Source organism: Ochotona curzoniae, unplaced genomic scaffold, assembly GCF_017591425.1.
Source record: "Ochotona curzoniae isolate NIBS_2020 unplaced genomic scaffold, NIBS_Ocur_1.0 contig_2688, whole genome shotgun sequence".
NCBI classification, from domain to species: Eukaryota; Metazoa; Chordata; class Mammalia; order Lagomorpha; family Ochotonidae; genus Ochotona; species Ochotona curzoniae.
Genome location: NW_024465553.1, coordinates 22,103,975 through 22,124,809, shown reverse-complemented (window position 1 = coordinate 22,124,809; position 20,835 = coordinate 22,103,975). Strand labels below are relative to the sequence as shown.

The window sequence follows — 20,835 nt, the reverse complement described above, 5'->3', positions numbered from 1 at the left end:
ATGGCAGTACATTGAACCTGCAGAGGACACCTGCTACCATAACAGAGGATGGAAGACGAAGGACAGAATAAATTGATTGACTACACCAGCCAAGAGTTGGCAGTGAATACTTGGGCAAACGAAGTCTCTAAGATAGACTATGTCAGCCGTGGAGTCTGGAGAGATTTCATCATGATTGGAGAGGTGAGATTGGCAGTAATTCAGAACTGTGGGACTATGCAAACCACTTGAGCAGAACCTCGCGTGTATGCCCCACCTTGGGCTGGACTTTGGGCTGGTTGGGAGGCTGGGTGTGGCTTTGCCCCTTATCTCTCCCCTTCCCTTAGATACAGGAAGGAAAGAAGAGAATGTGAAAACAATAGTCTTACCCACTTTCCTCTAGCCCTTGACCCTTTGCACACTAATCAAATATGTAAAAATTATCAAAAATAAAATTTATACAATTTAAAAAAATTTATTTTTATTGGAAAGTCAGGTATACAGAAAGGAGGAGAGACGGAGAGGAAGATCTGTCCACTAGTTTACTTCCCGAGTGGCCACAACGACCGGAGCTGTGTCGATTTGAAGCCAGGAGTTTGGAGCCTCTTCTGTGTCTCCCACATAGATACAGGGTCCCAAGGCTTTGGGCCATCCTCTGCTGCTTTCCCAGGGCACAAGCAGGGAGCTGGATGAAAAGCATGGCCTCCAGGATAGGAACCGGCAACCGTGTGGGATCCTGGCATATGCAAGTCAAGGACTTTAGCCACTGCACTGGGGTTTAAGATGCTGTCCAGAGGTCCACATCCTATAATGACATGACTAGGTTGTAGTGCTGGCTCTATTTCACACCCTGGGAAGGAGCAGCAGGTAGCTGATGGCTCAGGTGCTTGGGTCCCTACCCCTTCACATGAGAGACAAGCACTGAGATTGAGTTTCTGGCTCCTGGCTTCAGCTAGTCCAACTCTGGCCTTCAAGGACATGTGGGGAGTCAATAAACATAGAGAAAAGTAATGTTTCAAAAAGGAGCAGAGCCTTTACCCAAGGTTGGAGTACGGGGTTAGAAGCAGGAGTGGGTTGTGGACAGAAGAGTGAGCCAGCTGCTAGAGACTGAGGCATATGGTGCGTGGAGAGCAAACAGCCTCCCGCTTAAGAAGCAGCAAGCAAAGAGGTGTTCCCAGGACAAAGCCAAGTTTCAGCTGAGGCCGGGAAACAGATGGGATGCTAGATACTAAAGGTGATGATACACAGGGATTTACTATTTACTCAAAGGGGTTCCAGTGAGAAATTTGGGAGAGAGGATTATAGATTGGTTGCAGAGAAGACAAACAAATGTCTGGGGACATTCACATAGCAACCTTGAGGGCAGCGATACATTTGCTCTTTGACCTTAAAGGCAACTGGCAGTGTTAATGCAATGTGATAGGAGATGCTGAACAAACAGCTCAGGGCATTGGGGGCACTTATGGGAAAACCCAACATTTCTAGGGAAGGGCACAAAACTCCGAGTGATAAAGAAAAGGGCTAGGGAAGAGGTCAGGAGGAAGGACGGATGACCCAAGTCAGTGGGCAGGTGAGGGGGAGGGGACAACCCAAGCATTTCAGCATAGGTGCAAGACACGATGAGGGGACTGAGCTCAGAGTGTTCTGATCAAGGCTGTGGGCCAAGGCTGGTTCACATCATCATTCAGGGCTTCCACCACCTGTTGGTGGGTGAGGCCTAAAGGGGAGAGCTGTGGGCCTGCCTCTGCCTGGGCTGGACAGCCTGCAGTTACTGGGAGGGGTGCTACTGGACTGCACTTGCCCCTCTGGGGCATCCTGGGGCTCCAATCATGACATGGCCTGCTACTTGGCATCTAGGCCCAATGCCATGCCGCTGGGGCCCTCTGAGTATCCCACCAAGAATTACATCTGAAAGGTGGGGAAGCCAGGGCCCGGAGATGGAGTTATCCCCAGCTGGTGTCTGGTCACTTTGGGATTGGATCTTTGTTTTTATCTTTTTTTTTTTTTTTGGAGGGGTTGGGACACCCTGAGAGGATGCTTTAGGCTGCTACCCTGGGCTCTACCACCTGCTGTTTCACCTCTGGATCTTTCTCTACCTTGAAAGCCATCCTAGCACCATGAAAGCAAGTAAAGGCCACTGATGACCTGCTTTATGACAAGTTAGCCCATCCCAAAAGTTCCTGGACTAGAAAGGACAGCCACGGGCCCACCCCTCCTGGTCAGACCTCTGCAACCTGCCAGGGATTCTCCTCTCAACTCCAGGAGAACAGCTGGACTGTTCCGTTTGATGCTGCATCTCCTGACTTTGACCCTTGTACCATCCCTCCCAGGTCCCCTGAGTGCTGTAGATACAACCATCCCCCATTAACCTGCAGCCACATCCATGCACACATCTCTGGCTAAATAAAGACTGTCTGCTTCCAAAAAAGAAAAGTTAACTGGCAGATGAGGTGGAGGGGACAAACCAAGCATTTCAGCATAGACTCAAGGCATGGTGACAGGCCTGAGCTCAGAATGTCCTGAGACCCAGTCAAGACTGGATCCAAGGGTAGGTATGGGGGAGGGATGGTAGGTACTCAAGCAAGTTTGGGCATTTAGCCTAGTGGCTAAGGCATGAATTAGGATGCCTATGGGCCACATTGAAGAGCCTGGGTCCAGTTCCCAACTCTGGGCCCTGACTCCAACCGCCTGGTAATGTAGACCCTTGCAGGTGACAAGTGATAGTTTAAACCACTGGGTTCCTGCACTCCTCAAGGAAGACCTGAATTGAGTTCCCAAGCCCCAACTTCAGCCTGGCCCATCCTCAGCCACTGAGGGCATGTCGGGGAGTGTGGCTGAGGGCACTTGGTCTGTCTCTCTGTCTCTCATCTTGTTCAGATTACAAAAGCCACACATGCCAAGCAGAGTCAGAATTTTATCTTGAAATCAAGCCAATGAAAAACCTGAAAGCAGAAGGATAAGACAGCTAAATATGCGAGTTTTTAGAAAATAATTCCCAACCTTTGTAGCAAACACGCTCAGTAGTGCTGTTCATTCCTTTTCCTTTTTCTTTCTTTTTTTTTAAAAAAGATTTATTTTTATTATTTTTTTATTGGAAAGGCGGATATACAGAGAGGAGAGACAGAGAGGAAGATCTTCCGTCCGATGATTCACTCCCCAAGTGAACGCAACGGCCGATACTATGCCGATCAGAAGCCAGGAGACTCTTCCGGGTCTCCCACGTGGGTGCAGGTTCCCAAAGCCTTGGGCCATCCTCGACTGCTTTCCTGGGCCACAGGCAGGGAGCTGGAAGGGAAGCGGGGCTGCCGGGATAGAACCCGTGCCCATATGGGATCCTGGGCATGCAAGGCGAGGACCTTAACCACTGCACCACTGCGCCACCGCGCCGGGCCCTTCTTTCTTTTTTAAGATTTATTTTTTCATTAGATATACAGAGAGGAAGATCTTCCATCCGTTGATTCACTCCTCAAGCAGCCGCAGTGGCTGGAGCTGTGCCAATCCGAAGCCAGGAGCCTGGAGTCTCTTATGAGCGTCCCAAACAGGTGCAGGGTCCCAAGGCTTTGGGCCGTCCTCGACTGCTTTCCCAGGCCACAAGCAGGGGGCTGGATGGGAAGCGGGGCTGCCGGGATTAGAACCAGTGCCCATATGAGATCCCGGCGCATTCAAGGTGAGGACTTTAGCTGCTAGGCTATTGTGCCGGGGCCCTGTTTGTTCTCCTCTATAGGAGTGGGTCACAATTCATTTCTGAATGAAGTTGAAACCATTTTGCAGTGCTCACTAAATTGTGAAGCAACAATCTGAAAAACATCCTCTAAGGAGGAATTAAGTTTATTTCAGAATAGAATTGCATTGACTGTAAATGCAAACTGTGAACAATTTTAAATATTTATGTATTTTTATTGGAAAGGCAGATTTACAGAGACAAGAAGAGACAGAAAGATCTTCCAGCTGCTGGTGCACTCTCCAAGTGGCTGCAACAGCCAGGAGCCAGGAGCGTCTTCCGGGTCTCCTATGTGGGTACAGGGTCCGACGGCCTTTGAGCCATCCTCTACTGATTTCCCAGGCTACAAGTAGGGAGCTGGATGGGAGTTAGAGTGACCAGAACATGAATGGGTGCACATATGGGATCCTGGCACATGCAAGGTGAGGATTTAGGCACTGAGTCACTGCGTTAGGCCTTTGAACTGTGAATTAGACAAGGAGTTTTTTAAAGGTGAAACAGGAAGGATTACTTAAGATGTTGTGAAACAGTAGCCATTGGCTACCAGAATTCTTTCCAAGGGTGATGCCAGTGTGAACAGACAGTGGCTGACTAGATATCCCGGCAGAAGCATTTCTTGTATCAAGTGGCACTGGTCCTTGTGCTAAATTCTGGTTCTGCAGACTGCTTGGCAAATGGCTCTTGTTATCAGACACAGGTTCACAAGCTCATCTTCTTTAGAACCTTCTCGTTAATTTTCTATTGGGGTTTACACAAGTGACCCATTTTGATTCCTACAACTTAAATTAGAATATTCTAGAATTTCATGATCACTGAGAAATTACTTCAAACTCAGCCATATTCATCACTGCTGGTTCCATGTCTGCTTCTTACTCTTTTAACACCACAGTCCCAAGCACGGGGGAAACACCAGACTGCAAGTTCTTTTCTATCCCCAAACAAGGGAGGTGATACTTTGCCTAAATAAGCTGTACATCAAAGTATCATGGCTTTCTTGTGGGAGGTAAATATAGCGTCTGGAAACAAGAGAAGGGAATGTTGACTTAGATGGTAAAAGCTCCAGAGAAAGGGCATACTTCAATTGAATTTTAAAGAAGCTAGGAGCTCAAAATTGAGTCCAAGTCTCCTGCATGGATGGCAGGGACATCCATCAATAGGAAGTTGGACTCAGCACATAGCAAGGACTTGGATCCAGGCATCCAGTAAGAGAGGCAGGCATCCTAAGTGACGTGGAACTCACCTCCAACCCAGTTTTCTATTCTGAAATGTGATGCTCCTTTTTTCTTTTTTTTAAATTTCTTCATTTTTGTGGGAAAGTCAAATATACAGAAAGGAGGAGAGACAGAAAGATCTTCCATTCATTGATTCATTCCCCAAGTGGACACAAGGCTAGAGCTGAACTTATCCAAAGTCAGGAACCAGGAACTTCCTCTGGGTCTCCCACGTGGGTGCAGGATCCCAAGGTCTTGGGCCGTCCTCTGCTGCTTTCCCAGGCCACAAACAAGAAGCTGGATGAGAAGTGGAGCAGCCAGGGTATGAATCAGCGCCCATATGGGATCCTGGTGTGTGCAAGGTGAGGACTTTAGCCACTAGGCTATCACACTGTGCCCAAATGTGATGCCCTTAACTTTCCATGTCGATATGTGCACAGGTGCTTGTATTCATGCAAACAGATTTCCACTGTGTTAATCTGGAAATGTGCAACTATTCATGAAAATTGAAAGTAAATATCCATAAATCCATCGCTTAAATTAAAAAAACGATGTACTTCTCTATACTTATTTTACCTCCTATTTGAAGCAAATACAGTAAAATGCTCATTGCACTTTCTCTATCCATCAATCCATATTATTTCATTAGTATCTTTCAAAGATGTAACCCATAGTACGCTTTCCCTGCTAAAACTTCAGCACCATGTATATTGTTAAGTAGACTAACTCCATTGTGTTATTCAACACTATAGTTCTTTCCCTTTGGTGTATAATTTATACAATTAAGGCATGGATATTATGGTGTGATTGCTGTTTTCACAATTACATAGACCCGTATAATCCAGACCCTCTTCCAGACGCAGAGTATTTCTGTCACCTTAAAAGTCACTCATGTGAAATGTTGTTGAAGTGTGCGTGTGCGCGTTAACAGAGTGATCAGAGGCAAAGCGATCTAGGTTTAGCTAGGGAAGTTCAAGTTCTCAAGGTCAAGAAGGTTAACAGATGGCCAGAGGCCCTGAGAAGGCGCTAATAACTCGCCATGGACAGTAAGCAGATTAACTCAGCTGGGGTTGAGTCAAAGGCAGGGAGTACTAAGAGAGACCTGTGCTTTAATCCTTTCCAACAATGTATGAATCGGGGTACCTTGGGGTCCGCCATGGAGGGCAGGGATTCCCCAGTGGGAATGAGTTGTCTCACGGTGGACAGTGGCAATGTCTGGAGTTACCTTTCACTGACACAAGGAGGTAGCATTGCTACAGGCATCTCAGTGGGCAGAGGCCAAGGAGGCTGCCAGCCATCCTCCAACGCTCAGGTCTGCCCGCACGAGAGAGCCACCAGGCCTGTAAGGTCAAGAGTGCTTGATGAACGTTGAAGGTGAAGGAGTTGCTGATCTCTAAAGGGAAAACCAGTGGAAGTGACATACTGGTAGCAAGCTTGCTTTCCTTTTAGTAAGGTAATGTGCTTGAGACAGGATGGAAGCAACTCACAAAATCAAGCGCCTCCCTTTCAGACTGGATACCACCATCTGCCCCACTCAGTTTTGTTTTTAAAATATTTTTTTAATTGCAAAGTCAGAAATGCAGAAAGGAGGAGGGACAGAGAGGAAGATCTTCCATCTGATAATTCACTCCCTAAGTGGTTGCAACAGCCAGAGATGTGCTTATCCAAAGCCAGGAGCCAGGAACCTTCTCTAGGTCTCCCACACGGGTGCAGGATCCCAAAGTTTTGAGTGGTCCTCAACTGCTTTTCCAGGCCTCAAGCAGGTAGCTGGATGGGAAACGGGGCCACTGGGATTAGAACCGGCGCCCATATGGGATCCCGGCACTTTCAAGGTGAGGGCTTTAGCCGCTAGGCTCTGCGCCAGGCCCCCTACTCAGGTTTAAACCAGTAAGGAGCCAGGGGAGTCCAGATCCTTGCTGCCAATTTGCCGCTCTTGTCCTGAGTGAGGTCCATGAACGACTGGGATTTTCCTTTCCCTAAATGGTTCTTTCAACAGGGTTGTTCTTTTTTTTTTTTTGATTTATAAGAGTTATTTGTACACCAAATAACTGAGACTGTCTGCGACATGTCTTGTGAACCTCCAAGCTTCTCATTGCCTTGCCTTCTTGCACATGGTGGATTTTGTTGAAAGATTTCTTTCCCCCTGGGTTTCTGTCATATTAGGAAGTTCTTACCATTCTCAAATTATTTTAAAAATCTGTCCGGTGGTTCTTCTTAATGCTTTGAGGGGTTCATTTTTCATGGTTGTGTCTTTGACCTGTCAGAATTTTGGTGAAAAGTGTAGACTTAGGATCAAGCTTACCATTTCCTGATTGAATATGTAGGTGTTAGAATTTATGATTAAGTAATCTGCCTTTCCCCATCTGACCTGAATTGGCAGGGTTTTTTTCCCCCATCTAAGTGACCATATAAATTTGGATTTATTTGATCCATATTTGGGTCCATTCTGTTCTTCACATTCTATCTACTCACCTACCTGTACACCACTGTTAAAATTAATACAAGCATAGACAGGCTTTGGAATAGTGGCTAAGGTACCGCCTGGGACACCTGCATTTTATTTTGGGGTGCCTGGGTTCAAGTCTCAGCTTCTGCTGATGCACACCTGGGAGGCAGCAGGTGGTGGCTCAAGGAGTTGGATCTCTACTACTTACACAGGAAACATGGGTTGAGCTTTGAGCTCCCGGCTTCAGCCTGGCCAAGCCCTGGTTGTTGTGGGCATCTGAGGGGTGAACCACATAATGAGAGTTTTCGCTCTCCTTTTCCAAATAAGTAAAAGAAGTAACTTAAAAACAAGGTATTAACTTTGTAATATTCATTTAACATTTTGGTGAAGCTAATCAATGGTCTGATGGAGGTCTCTGGATTATAATATTTAGTATTTGCTTCTAGCCTACTGTGCATCTCCATAATTCTAGATGTCTTGTCTTCTTTCTAATATCTTCTCTTCAAAGGACTGTATGAGGTTCTTCAGGGCTTTCTGGCTCCCAAAGTCAAGACGAGTAGAAGGCATCTTGGGTACTAAGCTAGAGGCATTCCCCCTGGGCATGCCCTGATCTCTCCTTGTTCAGTTGATCATGCCCACGGGCTTCCCACGAGACAGGAACTGTACAGTGCCTGACATTGAGACGTGCTCTGTGTTGCCTGGATGGGCGAACACGTGAACAAAGGATTGAACACCTGCCTGCCACAGGACTGCTGTTTCACGCATGAGTCTTCTCGGAGACTGCTTTGGCTTCATAGGAAAGGACAGGAATGGAGGATGATGCCTGCGATTGTTTCCCAGCTCCTTTTCCAGAAAGACACAGCAAGTGAACAGGGGCAACGAACCCCGCTTTTCCTTCTGAAATCCCCTCTCACGCAGCCAGAGGCTCTGAGGGTTTTCTGCTGGCTTTTTTTTTTTCCTTGTGCTTCTCATCCTCTTGCACAACGTGCCATTAAAGCATCACCCTCATTCAACACCTCTCTCCTACATCACACTGCTGTGCAAAGCAAGTGGGACAGCAGGGAGAGCAGAAAGCAGTACAGCTGACCGCGACAGGACTCTGATGTGTTTACAAGGAACTAGTTCCTCTCTCAAATCCTCTATTTCATAGTGGAATGTGTAGAAAAGATGGACATTTTGTTTCTAGCATGCTCTAGTAGGAAGCAGGAAAATGAGCTTCTATGTGCCCAGGGTCAAAGAGGGAATAGATGGGATTTGAACCAGCAAGTCCAGCTCTGGAATCCGTGTACCCAAACACGGAGCCCTTCTCTTGGCTTGTGTGCATGTGTGTCAGCCTCACTGATGTATAATATAAAACACAGGAAAGTGCAAACCAAACGTGTGTGATCCAAAAGACGTTTTTCCCAGAATTTACCTGGGCATGCTAGTGCCCGACTTAAAGATCAACAATGCGCTAACCCCTTAGGGGTTCCTGTCATGCCTCCCCTCCCTTCTCAATCACTAATCCAGCCTCACTAAGGATGACTTCTCTCACCTTTCTTCGGGAACTTTCTATGTGAATCATGCTTGTCTTTCAGGCACCATGGAATCTGTTGCTATAGTTAAAAATCTTCCATCCTGCAGGCATAGAGGTCAGGAAGTTGTTAATAGTGAGAGAGTTAGGAGACCGGTAGTCCAGCTTCCTCCGTACTGTCCTGGTCCGCAGGTGTCAGCTTCTGATCTCACCTTCAGTCCCTCCCCCGTTTCCACCGGCCCAGGACTACATCTCCCAGGAGGCTATGCTCCAACAGCCCTCGGATTTAAATAGGATTCTGGGCTCTGCTCAGGGCCAGGCTGTTGCTGAGCACTGGGCAGGCAAGCAGGCAACAAGGGAAGGAAGAAGCAGCCTAGAGTTGGAGCCGGACCGGGAGCCTGAGCCAGACAGAGCTGGGAGGATGGAGGCTGGAGCAGCAGCAGCAACTGAAGAAGTTGAAAAGATGCTGGTTGTCCTGGGAGTGCTCACCTCTTTCCTTTCTGTTTTGTATGTGACAGCTCCATCTATCAGGTTTGTCTTAACAATTCCTACCTACTGCTTGCAGAGTCCTGGCTGCTGTGAGATAGGGCGGGTAGCTGAGGGAGTTAGACAGTCAAGGAGAAAAAGCAGAAAGGAAGGAGGAGCCATGGATACCAGGGTGGAGGTATACCAGAAGGCAGTACCTGCAGCTGAGCAAGACAGGGCTGATTTGAATTCTGCTGCTGCTGGCAGGCTGAGTGGTTGGCATTGCTCAAAGTAGCTCAACAGACACCTTAGGTGGAGTTGTGGCTCTTTCACTCGATTCTCTTGGGTTTCTCTTAAGATCTCTTCTTGTGTCACTGGCCAAGATGGCCCCTGGAGGACGGTCATGGGTGGGCTTGGTTGAAGAACTCAGCCCAGGCATTCTAGGAAGGTCTCCCTTTCAGCTGATCCTCCACTGATGTTTTGAGCTGGCTCTTTTTCTTGTGAAATTTATGGACACGTCAAAGTGATCCATGTACCCAGCGAAGAGTTTAAAATGTGTTGGTGGTTCAGAAGGCTAAACATGAGGAACAGGGTGTGATTGAGGTTCTGGCATAAATATCTGGGTTGGAATCCAAGTCCCACCACCAGTAGAAGTGACTTGGTCTTTCTGATCCTCCTTTTTCTCTGCTGTAATGTGAAAGTTGTACTGGAACATGCCCAGCCCAGAGCCTGGTGCCAAACACCACTTTGGTTTCCCTCTGGCTTCTTTTCTGAAACTTGTGATGTCAGCTTCATGTTGAGAGATGCTGTGTGAACATAGATCTGAACAAGAGACATTTTTCCCTCTGTGTGTGCTGATAGCCACAATAAAATCTCTAAAATAATGGTAGAAAGCCCCTAAGGACAGCCTACTGTCAGAAACAGGAGATGCAGCTCAGCAGTGGTATTTGTGAATGTCGCTCCCCCTCCCCCCAAGTGCTGTGGCTCAGGTACCCCCAAGGATGCGTTCTGAAGACCTAGAATTCAGGGCCACCAAGGCTGCCAGCATGTATGTGTCCTGGGTGTAGGCTGCAGGAGAAGGCCAATTTCCAAAAAAACCCTTTGGAGCTAAAAAGCCTTTGGCATGCAGCAGGGGAGGTCTGCTTCGACCTTGGCTCGGTACTTACTGTATTCACCCAGTTGATGTAGCTTCCTGGCACATGCTGAAGAGCTGGCAACCACCTTGTCTGATAGAAATCCTTGTCCTGGACTTGGTGTTTTGTGTTGTAGTGAAATTTCTACTTGGGACATGTGCATTGCCTATCAAAGTGCCTGGTTTGTGTCCCAGCTCCTCAACCTGTAATGCAGCTTCCTGCTTGCCGGGAGTGATTGAGGGCTCAGTGATTGAGTCACTACTACCCATGTGGGAGAGCTGAAATGAGTTCCTGGCTCAGCCTCCATGGCTGTTGCAGCCATCTGAGAAGCAAACCAATGGATGGAAGCGCTCTCTCTCTCGCTCTCTCTCTCAAATAAAATGAAAATAAAGAAGTGCACTAAAAAAGATCTTTGTCCCAGGAAGATAAGCTTCTTTGGGTCACCTTGCCACACCTTGAAGATACGTAGCTCCTAGCCTGGATCACTTTATCTTCTGCATCTCAGAGTGCACTGTGGAAGGGTGGTGTGTGACGCTCTTGTTTCCCTTGCTGATAGGAAGTTCTTTGCTGGTGGAGTCTGTCAGACAAACACGCAGCTTCCTGGGAAGGTGGTGGTGATCACTGGCGCCAACACAGGCATCGGCAAGGAGACTGCCCGAGAGCTCGCTCGCCGAGGCAAGTCTTCTCCATCTCCGTAGGGCAGTGCCTCTTGCCCTTCTCCCCCGGGGCTCTGCCCGCCTCTCCTGACCAGGAATTTAAGAACCCTGGGATTTCAACTTCAAAGGTGATATTAGTTTACTCTGTGGCTTTCAACCTCCTTGTACCTTCACAATCGAAGGAGAACATCAGTGATGTCTATGTATGTAATGACACTTAGAAATTAAAGGGAAATAAATTTTAGGGCAAAAAACCATGCACATCATTTTTTTTTCTTCATAATATGCAATTTCCACAAACTTCACGAAGATCCCTTGTAATACAGTTGCTCTAAAAGGAGAGACTAAGTAACATCGGGGTGTAAAATCACATTAGTGGCGTATTAAGCTGACAGCAAGAACACTGAGTATTGGGTCCCAGCAGGCTAAGCTGCTCCCTGCATCACTCACATCCCATTATCAGTACTCGTTTGAGTTCCTGGCCTCTCTGCCTCTAATCCAGCTTTATGCTGCCGTGCTCTGGGAGGCAGCAGGTGACGGCTCAGGTGCTTAGTGTCTTGCCACTCATCTGCACGATCTGGATGAGATTCTGGGTTTTTGGTTTCAGCCTCGCTCTTCGCTGGCTGTTGCTGGCTCACTGGCAGAAAGGGGCTAACGGAGGGAAGATGTTTCTCTCTCTCTCTGACTCTCTGCCTTTCAAATAGCTGAAATAAATAATAAATAAACACTTTCATAAGCACCGAATCCTAAGTAGTCCTTCTATAAGCATCCTGCAATGGGAATGTAGGGAAGACCAGGAGGTTGCTGGAAGCACCAGGCCCAAGCTTGCTCACACACCCTCCCCTCTTCTAGCTCTCCTCTTTCAGCCTTGCCTCTGAGCACATTGCCTGCTCTTTGTTTTGACCCCAGGAGCCCGAGTGTACATTGCCTGCCGAGACATCCTGAAGGGGGAGTCTGCTGCCAGTGAAATCCGAGCAGATACCAAGAACTCCCAAGTGCTGGTGCGGAAACTGGACCTCTCTGACACCAGATCCATCCGTGCCTTTGCTGAAGGCTTTCTGGCAGGTGAGGCCCTGGTTGGATAGCTGGAAAAGCAGGAACCTCGGGATGGGAGGGGCCACCTCGCCCTGGACAATCTGCAACCATCATCAGAATCGTCGTGGTGGATCTCACTGGACAGGTTCTGCCACAGGAACCTGCAGGACAGAGAACTGGCAAGTGCAGGGTGGGTGGACAAGCCAGGCAGGATCCTTATCGTCTCTTTTTGCCTCAGCAGTGGGAATGTTGGAGGTGTCAGCTCCCTGTCTGGGCTCGCCTCGTGGCATCAAGGCCACACCTTGATGCCACTCACTTTTTTTTTTTTTCATTTTGAGAATGAGCCTTCGGTGGCCAAGGGCACTAAATGAGTGTGTGCTGCTACCACTAGAAATCTTCTGGCTCTTCAAAAATTATCCACTTCCATGAAGAACAATAAAAGTCACGAGGGGCAGGGTTCCTGGTGCCCAAAAGAGTGGCCTGGTATAGTCAGTAACCAGAATACACTTGCTGGAGGGAAAAAAGGTGAATGTACAGTATCCCGGAAGAGATACGCAGCTAAAACTAGAAACCCAATGAGGATGGCAGTCACATAGCAGTGAGCGAGGACCAAGGTGGGGGTGGTTACTGATGGTTAAGGCGATATTGCATCTTTCACCCCACAAAGACAGTGTACCCCACAAGGGCGGGGGGCTTTGACAGGTGGCTGGTAGGTTCCTGGCTAACCATGGGGTCTCCTTGGGTGTGTTTTGTAGAGGAAAAACAGCTCCACATTCTGATAAACAACGCGGGGGTGATGCTGTGTCCATACTCCAAGACGGCCGATGGTTTTGAAACCCACTTGGGAGTCAATCATCTGGGTAAGTATCTCTGGGTGACTGAAATGTGTGGCAGAGCCCCACCTGAGTCCTTGTGGGAGATGCCCCCTTATTAGTGTGAACAATCTCCAGTGGGCTTCAGGGACCCTTGGATTCCAATGGATTGCACCCCTAGACTGTCCCTCTACTGACCAGTCAAAAATAGCAAAAACCTACCCATCGTATTAAGAAACCCCAACTCTCAGAAGCTATTAAGGAGAAGGATGTTGTTGTTGGATTGACCAGGGCAATGCAAGTTTTCTAAGCTGGGCCAGGCCCTTGGAGCACACAGGAGTCTGGATTGGGCAAGCTGAGGGTTGGTTTGTGGAAGTAGGTGAACCTTGAGAACTTGAAGTACAAGATAGGCCATGGTTCAGAGTGCAAGGTGGGTTCTCTCGAGAGGATAGCACAGAGCATGTTCTCTGATCATAGGCAAATGTTACTCTCCCTGACGCTCGCACCGTTCCTTCTAAGTGTGACTATGCCGTGATTGTGCAATCATGGTCCTCTAGGCTCCTGAAACTCAGCAGTCTCCTGATTGGGGCAAGAGCAAAGAAGTACAGATGAGGTATTGTTAGTTTACCTGTAGTCTAGGTCTGGCCTTTGCTCTGGGGAAATCCACTAACGGAGACTAACTAACTATTAGTACTCAGTTACTCATGACAGCGACATTTGCTCACACCCAAAAAACGGTGATCTAATACTGAAGCCCTGTCAGCAGTTCCCACGCCTTGAGCCCAGGCAGCCATTCCACCCTTTAGACTCCCCTGCTGGTTCTCCTTGCAGGTCACTTCCTTCTCACGCACCTGCTCCTGCAGCGGCTGAAGGAGTCTGCTCCTGCCCGGGTGGTGAACCTGGCATCAGTGGCCCACCATGCTGGCAAGATCCGATTCCATGACCTCCAGAGTGACAAGTATTACTGCAGTGGCTTTGCTTATTGCCAAAGCAAGCTGGCCAACGTGCTTTTCACCCGTGAGCTGGCCAAGAGGCTCCAAGGTAAGCCAGAGGAAAAGGCTGGGGTTAAAGTGGTAAAAACAAGGTCCTTGGATCACATTAGAGGTTCGTAGACATTTCTGAATCAGGCTAGCAGTCATGCACATGTTAGAGTCACTTTGTTCGCTAGGGAGAATGAGGTTAGTAAAGGAACAGCAAAACAGACTCCTTGCCTTCTGAGAAACTTGATCTTGAAATAGGAGTTAGGGGTGCTGTGAAGTTACCTTTCATTGATGGCACATGTCAGCTCATTTGCTTTTCTTTTTTAAAAAAGAGATTTACTTTATTTGTTTGTGAGGCAGAGTCACAGACTGATGGAGAGCTAGAACGACAATGACAGTGTACATGTGCGTCTGTGAGAGAATCTTCTGTTCGCTGATTCACTCCTCAATTGGCTGTAATGGCCAGGGCTGGGCTGGTCCAAAGCCAGGAACCTGGAGCATCTTCCTGGTCTCCCATGTGGGTGTAGGGGCCTAAGCAGTTGGGCTGTGCTCTACTGCTTTCTTCCATGCATTAGCAGGGAGCTGGATTGGAAGTAGGAGCAGCCAGTCTTGAACTGGTGCTCTCAAGTGAGGCCAGTGCTGCACACAGCAGTGTTACCCACTATACCACAGTGCTGGCCCCAGAAATATTTTTTTGTTGTTGTTTTTGTTTGTTTTAAGATTTATAAGAAAGGCAGAGAAATAGAGAGATACCTTTCTTTAAAAAAAGATTTTCTTTTATTGGAAAGTCAGATACATAGAGAGGAGGAGAGACAGAGAGGAAGATCTTCTGTCCATTGATTCACTCCTTGAAATGGCCGCAATGGCTGGAGCTGAACCAATCCAAAGCCAGGAGCCCAGAGCCTCTTTCTGGGTCTTCTACATGGGTGCAGGGTCCCAACACTTTGGGCCATCCTTGACTGCTTTTCCAGGCCACAAACAAAGCTGGATGGGAAGTGGGGCTGCCGGGATTAGAACTGGTGCCCAGATGGGATCCTGGTGCATGCAAGCTGAGGACTCTAACCACTAGGCTACTGTGCCAGGTCCAAGAGATACCTTTCATCCACTGATTGACTCCCTGAATGCCTACAAGTGTAGCTAGGCCAGGGAGGAGTCATAAGTCTCCCAAGTGAGTGGCAGAAACTCATATCTTGAGTCAAAAACTGCTGCCTTCCAAGCTGTATATTAATACCAACCCTTCCTAATTTGATTTTCACAACAAGCTTTAGAACAAGTAGAGTGGTATTATTTTAAAATTTTCATTTGTTTGTTTGAAAGGAGAGAGAGAGAGAGAAAGAGAATCAACCACTAGTTGGTTCTCCTAATGTCCACGCCCCAGGGCTGAACACAGGAGCCCAGAACTCGATCCCGGTCTTCGCTGGCGTTGACAGGGACTCTGCTGCTTGACCCAGAGTAAACGTCAGCCGGAAGTTGGGGTTGGCAGTGGAACCACAGTAGAGTCAGTCACCGCTTGTGATTACTGGCATCTCATACTGCAGCGCCAGATGCTCTGCTTCCAATCCAGCTTCCTGTTACTGCAGCTGGGACAGCAGCAGGTGGCCCATGCGCTTGGAGCCCTGCCCTCACATAGAAGCCTTACATGGAGTTCTGTTGGAGAACTGCATAAAAGCTCCTGGCTCCCAGCTTCGGATCAGCTCAGCCATCTGGGGAATGAACCAGTGGATGGAAGACCTCTCTGTTTCTGCTGCTTCTTTGTAAAATCTGCCTTTCAAAATAAAAATAAATAAATCTTCAAAAAATAAAGAAATAGAAGGGCCATGTACCAGGCAGTCCATTTGAAGCATAGAAGCCTGCAAAGGCTGTAGATCTTTCTGGAAGAGATCAATTCCCAGGTCAGGATCAATAGGCAGGTTCTGCTGAGCCGGGAGTAGTATCTTCTAGGCCCAGGAGTTAGGTTTCCCGAGTCCCTTCTCCTTCGTGTGTCTCACTGCAGATCTCCGATCTCACCGTTCCCTTTTGGCCCTAGGCACGGGAGTCACCACCTACGCGGTGCACCCAGGCATCGTCAGCTCCGAGCTGGTGCGTCATTCCTTCTTGCTGTGCCTGCTCTGGCGGCTTTTCTCTGTCTTTGTCAAGTCGGCCCGAGAAGGGGCCCAGACCAGTCTGCACTGCGCCCTGGCTGAGGACCTGGAGCCCCTGAGCGGCAAGTACTTCAGGTGCGTGCAGGGCCGGTTGGGTCTCCCGCACCACCTGTGGCCTTGGGTGCAAAACACCCTGGAATTCCGGGGTCCCACAAAGTCTGTGTCTGAGGATGGAATCCAGGTTTGACTGGGGCCCCAGGATCAAATGCTGCTACTTTTTTTCAAGGAACCATACCTTAGAAAGTCGTGTTAGAAGAGTCATTTGATGGTCCTATTTTATATCCTTGCGCCTGTAATCAGTAGCTTTCTGAGAGCGGTTAAAGAAGAACCATTCCTGTTGCTTATGCTGTGCAAAGAACATTAGTGGGCCCTCTGAATCCTTTTTCTTTCTTCTTCATCAGGCTTCTGGCTGACTTAAATCATACATTCTTTAATATCACTTAGCACAAAGTGCTGGCAGAAAGTCTGCTGGTCTCCCAAGTCTGTCAAGATCGCCTCTGTCTGTTCAAAGATACAGAAATTTCAGCACCGAATCTTACCACAAAATCGGTGGGCAAACAGAGCCTGGAATAAGGGAAGTTGAGGATTTACCCCCCTCCTGTTCTAGGATGTAAGTCAGCCCAGTCTGTTCTGCTGTCTTGTCTTGTTCAAGACTGTTCACCAGTGCACCATTTGAATGAAAAGTCAGATAACTTCCGTGTCCAACAGTTGGGGATGGATACGTTCTAACAGCAAAGGTGGCCTGAGCTCTCCAGGGTGTTGACACCCCCTGAAGTGTTTCATGTGCATCGGTTCATGTCAGTACCCTAACTCTGTGAAACTGAGGCTCGGCGCCAATAAGCATCTTGCTCAAGGTCACCCAGCTCTCAGCAGGTGAGGTGGGATTTATGCTACACAGTCTAGCTGTAGAGCTGTGTTGTTCCATTTGGTGGCCTTCAGCCACTCGTGGCACTTTTGAGTGCTTGAAACGTGGCTAGCTTGAATTGAAGTGACCTGAAGTGTAAAATCTGTACTAGAATTTGAAGACAGTATAAAAAGGAAGTATTACAATATTTCATTCATGTTTCTAACGTCGATTAAATCCTGAGCTGATTTGGCTATACGAAGGAACTTCAAAACATTTGTGGAGGGGCAGACTTTCAGCTCCTTGGTAAAGGACACCCATTGTGCTGCCCACATCCCATATCAGACTGCCTGGGTTCAAATCCCAGCTCTACTCCAGACACTGCATCTTATTAATGGGCTGCCTGGGAGACAGTGGATAGTGGCTCAAGGGCTGTGACGCTGTTGCCTACTGGTCAGGTCTGACCCAGTTTCAGATGTTGTGGTTTTTAGAAGTGAACCAACTGGTAGAACATCTGTTTCTTGTTCTCTCTCTCTGATTTTCTGCCTTTCAAAATCAATTTATGTAAATGCATATTGTGAAAGATATTTTCAGAAGGTTTATGGAAAATGGAATTAAAATAAATTATTTTGGAGCAAAAAAAATAATTTAACTCCATGCATAGAAGAGGACTCCAACAATAAATTCATGAAAAAGTATGTTTTATGAAAAAATGTGCATAACTTTCAACAAAAAGATTTTTTTCAGATTTTTTTCAAAGATTTATTTATTTTTATTGCAAAGTCAGATATACAGAGAGGAGGAGATAGAGGGGAAGATCTTCTGTCCGATGATTCACTCCCCAAGTGAGCGCAACGGCCAGTGCTGGAAGCCAGGATCTAGGAACCTCCTCCAGGTCTCCCACACAGGTGCAGGGTCCCAAGGCTTTGGGCTGTCTTCAACTGCTTTCCCAGGCCACAAGCAGGAAGCTGGATGGGAAGTGGAGCTGCCGGGATTAGAACCGGAGCCCATATGGGATCCTGGCATGTTCTTGGGGAGGACTTTAGCCGCTAGGCCACACCGCTGGGCCCTTTTTTTTTTTTTAAGATTTAACTTTATTTCATGTATTTGAGGGACTGAGCAAGCCAGAGCCAGATAACAGAGAGAGCTGGTGTTCCCATGTGCTATAGATCAGGTCAAAACTAAAAGTCAGGAATTTGATTTAGGCTTCTGATGTGGGTGGCAGAGACCAAGCCCTCACCTGCTGCCTCCCAGAATGCACATCAGTAGGAAGCTCGAATTGGGAATGGAGGCGAGACTCAAACCCAGGAACTTTTATATGGCAAGTAAGCATCTTAACTAGCAGCTTGACTACTGGGCCAGATAACTACTTCTCCAAAAATTTATTTTTATGCTTCTTTATTTGAGGGCATGGGAAGTGAGAGAACTTTTTTCTACTGGTTCACTCCCCAACATGCCCATTATAGCCAGGGCTTATTGAAGGCTAAACTGGGAGCTGGGAACTTCCAGGCTAGTTCCCAAATAAGTGGCAAAAATGTGATTCCTTGAGCCCTCTGTGCCACCTGCTAAAAAGCCAGAGTGTAGAGCAAGTATTGAACCTGATACTCCAGCGTGGGACACTGGTATCTCTACTGCTAGGCCAACTGCCTGCCGCAAAGGCCAAACCCTTCTTGCACCAAGGTAGTTTTTTCTTTAAGATTTATTTTTTATTGGAAAGGCAGATATACAGAGAGAAGGAGATATAGAGAAAAAACATCTTCCATCCATGGGGTTGAAGGCTTTGGGCTGTCCTTGACTGCTTTCCCAGGCCACAAGCAGGGAGCTGGGTGGGAAATGGAGCAGCTGGGATTACAACAGCTGCCCATATGGGAATCTTGGTGCATGCAAGACAAAGACTTTAGCCCCTAGGCTACCACACTGGACCCCAGGGTAAACATCTTTGAACTCCATTTTCTATAAATTGTTTTGACAAACATTCACATTGGTTTGAATAACAGATAATACTAAAATCCATTTCCTGCTCTTTATTTGGTAAAGATGGCTACTAGAACATTTAAAATTGCATCACCTGTGTGGTTCATATTTGTGGTTCATATCTACTCTGGATTCTGAGGGTTCAACATCATGGCCTTAAGCCCGTGATAACATATTATACAATCATTCAATATAATCTTTTAAAATGATTGAATTACCAAGAAAATGTTGGTGATATTGTTTGAGGAAAAATAACCACAAGATAAGACTATACATGTTCTGTGTGAATACATAAAGAACAATCTGGAAGGCTGCTCAGCCTCAATAGTAGTAGTGGTTTCCAGAGGAAGATTTATACTTTTTATTCTAGGTGTTTCTTTATTATTTCAAAAACTGCAGAAAATCAAATATTTGTTATTTGCGTAAGTAAGGTATTTTTTTATAGCATTCATTTTTTTCAAATTATTATTTGAGAGGTGGAGAGAGAGAGAGATTTCCCGCCCCAGATGACCACAACAGGCAGGGCTGGGTCAATGCTGAAGACTAGTGCTGGGAATTCAGTCCAGGTGTCCTGTGTGGGTGGACAGCCCCAACCACCCTAGCCATTACCACTGCTTCCCACGGTCTGCAGGGCCGTCAGGACCCAGAGCCAGGGGTTAGACCCAGGAAATCTGTTACAGAAGGTGTGTATCTAACCACTTGGCCAATGTCTGCCTCTCCAAACACCTTTCAAGAAAGAAATCCTCCCCATACTAGATACAATGATGCTGATTTTATATAAATGGGAGACTATATACCTATTTATGTATAAATAAAGCAAGCAAGTCTGTAAGGAGTGGCTGACCTTGTGGCAGCCTGTGGTGCCTGCGTCTTAGGTGAGTGCTAGTTCGAGTCCTGGACACTCCACTTCCAATCGAACTCCTTTCTAATGTGCTTAGGAAAGCAACAAAGAATGAGCTGGGTGTCAGCCACACGAGAGGACAGGCTCAAGCCAAGAGCCTGTCCCAGCCGTTGTGGTCACTTAGGGAGTGAATCAGTGGCTAGAATCTCTCTCTCTCAATCCCTCCCTGTCTGTCCCTGTTACCCCCAAACTTTGAGTTTCAAATAACTAAAAATAAATCTAAAAGGAAAAGACTGTAAGGAAAAGCAACTAAATAGTAGGCTGCTTTTCTTATGTTCTTCTTGACACATCCCAAATGTTATACAGAAATAGCATTACACAACTTTGTCATTAGATCTGCTCCACTTCAGTGTCCCTCCAGTCCCCACGCCCCCAGATACCCACACCTGTGCTCAATGCAAAATTGAGCAGGGCTGTTTGGTCTGGGGTTGCTGGACCACAAGTAAGTCTGTATGTGGCATTCGGGGTGTCTGAAAACCTGGGTGGGAAAACGATTTTATCTTTGAAAGTTGACATTTCAATTGCAGTAACAGTGATGACATCCACGACTTTGTCACTAGTAAAATTTAACTATTTTCCTGTCACGTTGCAGTTATTGCAGGTATTTCAAGATGCCAGTTTTGTTTGCCACTCCTTTGGCCTCGGACAGTTCTGGCTGTTGTAGGCATTTGAGATGTGAATCAGCAGATGAAAGTGTATTTATCATCTATCTACCTTCCTGCCAGCTATGTATGCATCATCCATTCTGTTTCTTCTCTCTGTTGCTGTTTTTCCAATAATTTTTTTAGAAACCCCGAATTTCAAGATATTTAGGTTCTTTGAATTCAGTATATTATGTTGTGTACATTTAGAAATATATTACAAAGAAAGAGACTATAAATGTCTTCAGACTGCCAATTCACCCTCTTTTCTGCCCTCCAGTGACTGCAAGAGGACCTGGGTGTCTTCAAGTGCCCGAAATAACAAAATAGCTGAGCGCCTGTGGGATGTGAGCTGCGAACTTCTAGGCATCCAGTGGGAGTAA

General features: G+C 47.1%; 1 protein-coding gene across 2 annotated transcripts; it reads left to right on the top strand.

Moving 5' to 3' along the window:
- The first annotated feature begins 9,330 nt into the window (after window positions 1-9,330).
- RDH12 (retinol dehydrogenase 12) lies at window positions 9,331-20,835 on the top strand. Of its 2 annotated transcripts, none has more exons than XM_040975630.1 (7): window positions 9,331-9,401; window positions 11,025-11,143; window positions 12,034-12,189; window positions 12,915-13,019; window positions 13,803-14,012; window positions 15,978-16,167; window positions 20,733-20,835. In XM_040975630.1, exons 1-7 carry the CDS (start codon window positions 9,334-9,336, stop codon window positions 20,833-20,835), a joined length of 951 nt encoding a protein of 316 aa, XP_040831564.1. In that variant the 5' UTR covers window positions 9,331-9,333. The 2 variants fall into 2 exon arrangements, with proteins under 2 accessions (XP_040831564.1, XP_040831563.1); XM_040975629.1 differs by having other exon boundaries at window positions 9,334-9,401; window positions 12,034-12,184; window positions 12,946-13,019.

Coding starts and splice junctions, on each gene's coding strand:
- RDH12 (XM_040975630.1), top strand. CDS start 9,334: ATGCTGGTTGTCCTGGGAGTGCTCACCTCTTTCCTTTCTGTTTTGTAT. Junction 14,013..15,977: donor GCTGGCCAAGAGGCTCCAAG/GTAAGCCAGAGG, acceptor TTTTGGCCCTAG/GCACGGGAGTCACCACCTAC. Junction 16,168..20,732: donor CTGAGCGGCAAGTACTTCAG/GTGCGTGCAGGG, acceptor TCTGCCCTCCAG/TGACTGCAAGAGGACCTGGG.